We start from the raw sequence: 7,683 nt of genomic DNA on the forward strand, positions 1-7,683 counted from the left end.
TCAGCGTCCCAGAGCCCACAGGGAACGGCACTGAATCCCCGGGCAACGCTACGGACTCTTCATAGACAGGACCCCACACTGCGCCTCAAGGCCCCTCCTTCACAAAAAACCAAGCCAAAACCGCAGACAGGGGCCTTCTGATGGAATTCCAAAAACATGCCTACCGAAATCTGCCCCGCCAGCACTTCCACAACCGCCTGTGCCCCGTGGCCCCTGAACTTCCCTGGACCCGGTCGGGGGACAGAGAGGAGCCTGGCTGGCTGGCCTCACCATGGAAGGTCTTTTCTTTCCAAGTAGCACTGGCTTCCGTGGTGTCGGGCAGTGACCCTTGCTCGGTAACAAAGCAGCATCTACGTGTGGGAACCGGGCCATGTCCTGGCTCAGACCTGAGCTACATAACGACCTCCTCCCACCAGCCTTGGGCGAGGGCAACTCGCAGCCAAACGACAGACAGTGACAGAGCTTTCAGCGCCTGGAAGAGGAAATGACCCCTGGGCGCCAGGCGGGCCGGCTGCGCGTACATGCCGTGCGGGACGCTGCGCTGGGCGCTCTCTCGGTCCAGGTCCTGCCGCCAGGGCTCACAGCGCTTCCAGCCGTCCTCTGTTTTAACCCAGCTCCATCCAGGAGATCGCCAGTCCTGGCCCAGAAACGGCATCGCTCTGTAAAAACAGTTGATTCACGTTTAAAATGTGTGAGTAATAGGCAAGTTTCATTTCACTGAGATCACTTCTCATTAATCTTTAAAAAGTAAGTGCTTACTTAATATTTAAATGTCTGCACAGGCAGTAAGTGCTGGTTCGACATAGGGATGAAGCGGTGGCGATAGCAGTGCCTCGGCAGCGCTGAGTGACAGGCTGGGATGCGGAGTGGGGGGTTTGCTAGCTCCACGCTGCTCAGTCAGGTCACCAGGGGCTGGCTCCCAGCTGGAGAACCAGCGGGGGTGGGGGTGGGGTGGGGGGCGGGGACGGGAGCGTTATCCCACACAGAGAGCCGCCAGCAGGCCCAGCCATTGGCAGGATCATCTAAGGCAGCGGTTCTCAACCTTCCCAATGCGGCGACCATTAATACAGCTCCTCATGTTGTGGTGACCCCCAACCATAAAATTATTTTCGTTGCTACTTCATCACTGTAATGTTACTACTGTTATGAATCGTCATGTAAATATCTGATATGCAGGATGTATTTTCATTGTTACACATTGAACATAATTAAAGCATAGTGATTAATCACAAAAACAATATGTAATTATATATGTTTTCTGATGGTCTTAGGCAACCCCCGTGAAAGGGTCGTTCGACCCCCAAGGGGTCGCAAGCCACAGGTTGGCGACCCACAGGTTGAGAACCGCTGCTCTAGGGCATGTGCTGTTTTATTTTCATAAAGCTTCAGGTACAGGCCAGAGAAGACTCTACAAAAGGCAAGTCCTGCGATGTAGTCTCATAAGAAACACACCAAAGAAAAATGACCATCTTCGACTGTCAAAGTACCAAAGTATCTTTCAATATCACTCCATGGATTCAGAATCTGTGATTAAAAACGAAAAATCTGGTGGCAACTGTGCAGAATATTGCTAAACAGACCAACTAAATACAGGATTACTCCAATGACAAACCTGTAAGCACAGAACAAATGTATTACTATGCTATCTGCACCTTCCCTAAGTGTGCACCATCCAGCTGAGAAACTAAAAAAAAGAGAGAGAAAACCACACACACAATATAATATTAATACATGCAGATATATTTAAAACATATACAAATATATACATACTAGAGGTCCAGCGTGCACGAAATCGTGCGCAGTTAGGGTCCCTGGGCCTAGCCTGGCCTCCGTCGCATGGCCTCTGCCACCCTGTAACACTAGGTGAAGCTCCCCGCCCCAAGACGCTCTGCAAACCTGCGACTGCTCCGCGAGGCTCGCTGCTGAACGCTCCGTGAAACTCCCTCTCCCCCGACCCTGTGACTGCTCTGTGAAACTCGCTGCCCCCCCATGACTGCTCTGCTAAACTCACAGCCACCCCGCGAAGCAGCCCGCCACCACCGCTCAACAGTCCCCAGTCCCACCCCACCGCCAGCACCCCCCATAGTGAGCGGCTCAGGGGCTTGGGGTGGGGGGCGAGGGGGTGGGGGACGGGGGGGCGGGACCGAGAGGTGCTCCATGCACTTCATGGTGACCAGTCACCCGTTGGGTTGTGACGGCACCTAGCTCTTTACATATATTAGGATGTGCAATTCTGTAATGTGGGTTCTGAATGAGTAGTAGAGAGGGAATAACTCAAAGAAATTCAGAGAAAAAAGCAACCCCCTGGGAAACCTCTGAAGAGAACAGAACATGAGCTCAGCCCTGAAGCTCAGTGGGGCCTTCAGTGAATGGAGAGGCAAAGACAACACACCAATCACCGAAGAGGCGGCAGGAAAAACCTGCAGATGGGAATGTACATGACTCGTGTGAGAATACTGAGCAGAACAGGTTGGCTGAAATAGAGAAAGCTACAGGAAGGTTGCTAGAGAGAAACCAAGATTGGTGACTAGAAGCCACAGCAGAGAATGCTGACTATCAAAGGTATTGGGACCTTATTCTCTGATGGGAGGCCTGGTGCACGAAATTCATGCACGGGTAGGCCATCAGGGCTGATCGGGGCCTTCCAGCTGCTGGCCGGGGCCTGCCTTCCCCCCACTGCTGGCTGCCAGCTGGGGCCTTCCCTCGTTCCATGCCACCCCTGGTGGTCAGTGCACATCATAGTAAGTAGTCAAACTCCCAGTCGGTCAAACCCCCGAGGGGACAATTTGCATATTAGCCCTTTATTATAGAGGATAATTAAAAGTTTTAAAGCCATGTAGCAACATACACAGAAACTGTTTTAAGAATTACTTGCCAGGACCTATAGATCAAATGGGAAAATAGAGGCAGAAATAACAACTAATCAGGCAAAAGGAACGTCTTGCCGACATCTCAGGTAACAAAATATTCTAAACTTTATGACACACAAACATATACTTGGCTGTTTGGAGACTATGCCCACTACACTCAGGACACTTACATTAGGCCTCACAAGCCATTTACGCAGCGTTTCCACTGTGGAGAGTCAGCTGGGTGTTCCTAGTAAGACACTCAATTCCTTTACAACTACCAAAACGCTACAGATAATCCATTTTTACTTTAAAAACTCTTCATAAATTAACACAGTTGGTCTGAATTTTTCAGCTGCTAAGTAGTTGTATTTCCATGGGTTGGAAGAGTGAAATGCAGCTACATGGACAATGGAAATAAAATTAGCACATTTCTGAAGTTTTCTTTTTAACAGAGGAAAATATTTGTTCCACTGTAGATGTGTGCATTCCATAGATTTGTCATGTTACGCTCTTTGAATTACAATAATATGTTCTTTGGATTACTTTAAAATATAATCTACAGATTGTGAACTAAAAAGCAGCCTTCATAGCAGTTATTATAAACAGTATAAAAGCTATGGGGTCGGGGAGGGGAACAATCACAAATTGCAATTTCAAAGACGTGGGTCTCAAATTTCCAAAAATATTTTTGCTCAGCCGGGTGGCTCAGTGGTTGAGTGTCGATCTATGAACCAGGAGGTCACAGTTCAATTCCTGGTCAGGGCACATGCTGGGGGCTGTGGCCTTGAAGCCTGGTGTGGGGCCTGCAGTAGGCAGCCAATCAATGATTCTCTGTCATCATTGATGTTTCTCCCTCCCTCTCACTTCCTCTCTGAAATCAATAAAAAAATACATTATAAAAAGAAATTTCCAATCTAACTTTGCAAATCAGTAGATATCATGAACTTTTAGAATGAGGATGAGCCCAGCCAGTGTGGCTCAGTGGTTGAGCATCAACCCATGAACCAGAAGGTCACAGTTCGATTCCCAGTCAGGGCACATGCCTGGTTGGGGGCAGCCTCTCTCTCTCTCCTTTGCTCTGAAATAAAAAATAAATTAGAGCCCTAACCAGTTTGGCTCAGTGGACAGAGCATCGGCCTGTGGACTGAAGGGTCCCAGGTTCGATTCCGGTCAAGGGCATGTACCTTGGTTGCAAACACATCCCCAGTAGGGGGTGTGCAGGAGGCAGCTGATTGATGTTTCTCTCTCATCAATGTTTCTAACTCTCTATCCCTCTCCCTTCCTCTCTGTAAAAAAATCAATAAAATATATATTTAAAAAAAAACAAAATAAAATAAATTAGAATGAGGATGACCCATCACTTTTTGAGAATTTATGTATCTGTTCTGCCACAGACCTGAATTGCTAGAGTTTTATAATATACGTTTATTTTAATTAAAATTACCTTTGAGATTTTCAAAATGCAGAAATAAAAACTTGAAATCACTGTTGAAAATTAAATGTGTAAGAGCAACTATTGAAAGGGTGGGGTTCAGCTGTGAAACAGCTGGTACAATTTCCAATTTTATGCCAACTGATGCGAGAGAGCACACGGGCCCAAACTCAGCTAAACCTCCCCTTCATCTCGACTTCACGGGCGGAAAAGAGGGTGGGGCGCGAGGAACAGGGCCTCAGGAAGTTCGCTTGCAGTGGAAATTCCTGACACGAGAGCGTCAGACTCACCAGGAAATGCCTCTCCTTCAGCAAGCGTACTTTTTGTAACTAATGGAACAGCAGACATTTTTTAGATCTCAGTCCGGGTAAGGCACTACTCTAACCGTTTACCTGTCTGATCTCCTGGAGACCTCCCACCACCCTACAAGGCAGACAGTGTTCTCACCCTCATCTCACAGGTTAATTCTCCCAACTGTCGGTGAAGAAACGGGGGCCAACAGCTTGGCGAAGCGGCATTTACACTGGTGGACTGCCACTCCAGGCTCCATGCGTATTTTTGTAACAGCACAGCCTGAACGCCTTATGAAACAGGTCATAGAACTGCGGAGTTTTTCTTCTCATTTACCTTATGTTACACATATACCAGAAATAAGCTAAAGTAACCACTGATCCTTCCTATATAATAAAAGGGTAATATGCAAATCGACCGAATGGCGGAACGACTGGTTGCTATGACACACACTGACCACCAGTGGGCAGACACTCAACACAGGAGCTGCTGCCTGGTGGTCTGGGAATGCAGCTCAGCCAGAAGCCGGGCTCATGGCTGGTGAATGCAGCAGGAGAGGCGGGAGCCTCTACGGCAGTGGTTCTCAACCTGTGGGTCACAACCCCTTTGGGGGTCGAAAGACCCTTTCACAGGGGTCACCTACGACCATTGGAAAACACATATATAATTACATATTGCTTTTGTGATTAATCACTATGCTTTAATTACGTTCAATTTGTAACAATGAAAATACATCCTGCATATCAGATATTTACATGACGATCCATAACAGTAGCAACATTACAGTGATGAAGTAGCAACAAAAATGTTATGGTTGGGGGTCACCACAACATGAGGAATTGTATTAAGGGTTGTGGCATTGGGAAGGTTGAGAACCTCTGCTCTGTGCAGAGCTAAAGACCCCTAGGGGGGATGTCCGACTGCCCGCTTAGGCCTGCTCCCCGTGGAAGGCAGACACCCCCCAAGGGGTCCTGGACTGCCAGAGGGCACTGGCAGGGCTGAGGGACACCCCTTCCTGTCCCCCCCCCTCCCGCTACCCCCAGTGCATGAATGTCCTGCACCCACCAGGCCTCTAGCTTAAAAATAAAAACACCAAGACAAGGAAAACCTGACAGAAAACCTAACTCAGTACACTTTCAAAGGCTGCCCTGGGCAGTGTGCTCAGGGGTTAGAGCGTTGGCCCTCGGACCAAAGTGTCTCAGGTTCAATTCCTGGTCAAGAGCACAGACTTGGGTTCAGGTTTGATCCAGGGCCCAGGGGGCAACCAGTCAGTCTCTCCGCCCACCCCTCCCCCCCCCTGTACTATCTCAAAGAAGAAGAAAAATCAATGGGAAAAATAAAAATATCCTCGGGTGAGGGAGGATTAACAAAAACAAGACAAGACTACATGTTTTTCTACTTGTTTTCCGGTTAGAGGAGCGGCTCAGTCAGGCATCCACCAGCAGCGGTGCGTGTGGGCAGGAGCCGCACATCCCACCGCCGAGGACAGCGGCTTGCAGGGCAATGTGAAGGCGCTGTCGGAGCAAAAACCTGGCAAAGGAGCCCCCTCGGGTGTCATTTTCATCATCGGTTTTGAAAAAATAAGTTTCGTTGCTGTCAGAGGCGCCTGCTTACCATCCGGCCTTTCTCCCGCTCTGTGCTCCTCACAAGGCTCCTCACCGAGGACCAAACGCTGATGGGGGTCCAAGTGCAGGTCCTGGACCGGGAGGGACGTGAGGACTGAACCCGAGGGCTGGGGCCGCGCTGCTCGCTGCCCTGGCCCGGGAGGGGACCCCCGCTGGGTGCGCCCCGGAGGGACCCCCCGCTGGGTGAGGCCCCGGAGGGACCCCCGCTGGGTGCGGCCCTGGAGGGACCCCCGCTGGGTGCGGCCGGGAGGGACCCCCGCTGGGTGCGGCCGGGAGGGACCCCCGCTGGGTGCGGCCGGGAGGGACCCCCGCTGGGTGCGGCCCTGGAGGGGAACCCCGCTGGGTGCGGCCCTGGAGGGGAACCCCGCTGGGTGCGGCCCGGAGGGACCCCCGCTGGGTGCGGCCCTGGAGGGACCCCCGCTGGGTGCGGCCCTGGAGGGACCCCCGCTGGGTGCGGCCGGGAGGGACCCCCGCTGGGTGCGGCCGGGAGGGACCCCCGCTGGGTGCGTCCTGGGGACGGGGCGGGCGCTGAGGAAAGGGGGAGGATGACGCAGGAAGGGGGGAAGAAAAGGCGTTTTCCGACGGGGCGGGACGGCCGGGGTTGGAGGAAAAGGAACCCGAGTTCCGGGACGAGTCTGCGCGGCCCAGGGAGGCGGCGGGGCGGACGGAAGCGTCCGCGGGAGCTCACGACGGGGACGGAGGGCGGAGCCGGGGCGGCGGGAGGCTGGGTGGGGGCCGCCCTCAACGCCCGGGGCGCGGGTCCCCAGGGGGGCGGCGAGGGGCGGGCCCTAGGTCGGCGCGGCGAGCGGGACCCCCGGCGCCGGACGCCGGGCGGAGGGGGCGGGGCACGGGAGGCGGCCGAGCACGCGCAGACGTCTCCCGGCACCGCCAGGGCCGGGCCCCCGAAGGCAGCGGGCTCCGGGCGGCCGCACCCCGTCCCTACCTGCGCGCCGAGTGTCCCCGCTCCCACCTGCAGCGCCGGCCACCGCGGACCCCACCTGACGGCGGCGGCGCGTCCGGGTTTATTGCCGGAAGTCGCTGCGGAAAGCCCCGCCCTCAATCCTGATTGGCCGACGCGGGCCGCGTGACCGTGTTGCTACCCGGGTCCGGAGGCTAATGCGCGGGCATGCGCAGTGGGGTATCCTCAGTGTAGTCCTTGCACCGAGCGGAGACGCCGCACCCGCGCCCGGGCCTCCTCCCTCCTCCCGCCCAGCCAGCGCGGGGCACCGCGAGGGGAAGCGGAGCAGGGCCCGTGGTGTTCGCAGCAGCAGCACCTGATCCCGGTGGCGCCCGGACTGCGGCCAGAGGGCTCCCCACCTAGTCGGTTCCCACCCCAAGCACCGAAACCCACGAGCAGCGCGTGCGACCGAGATTCGCTTTCCGACCTGTGCGCCGGGTTATTTTTCATGCGTAGTTTGAGGCGCAAGGGCTGTGCACTTACAAGCAATTCAGGGTATTGTTCAGATCTTTCTAGAAGGTGGCC

General features: G+C 53.8%; 1 protein-coding gene across 5 annotated transcripts in view; it reads right to left on the reverse strand.

The window, feature by feature from the left end:
* The window catches only part of FBXO25 (F-box protein 25), a 29,005-nt gene extending 21,775 nt beyond the window's left edge, over positions 1–7,230 (reverse strand). For 2 of the 5 annotated variants that reach the window (XM_070408099.1, XM_070408095.1), the window contains exons 1-3: positions 7,144–7,230; positions 6,190–6,271; positions 522–659 (exon numbers count right to left, since the gene is read on the reverse strand). In XM_070408099.1, coding sequence (XP_070264200.1) covers positions 522–655 — 134 coding nt within the window. In that variant the 5' untranslated portion in view covers positions 656–659; positions 6,190–6,271; positions 7,144–7,230. Of the gene's footprint in view, positions 1–521; positions 660–759; positions 924–6,189; positions 6,272–7,143 lie in introns of all 5 variants that reach the window. The other 3 variants (XM_070408096.1, XM_070408097.1, XM_070408098.1) reach the window with 3 other exon arrangements.
* Positions 7,231–7,683: the final 453 nt, after the last annotated feature.

This window comes from Myotis yumanensis, unplaced genomic scaffold (genome assembly GCF_028538775.1).
Source record: "Myotis yumanensis isolate MYYU_CA2020_CCGP unplaced genomic scaffold, mMyoYum1.0.hap1 SCAF_3, whole genome shotgun sequence".
Classification (NCBI taxonomy): domain Eukaryota; kingdom Metazoa; phylum Chordata; class Mammalia; order Chiroptera; family Vespertilionidae; genus Myotis; species Myotis yumanensis.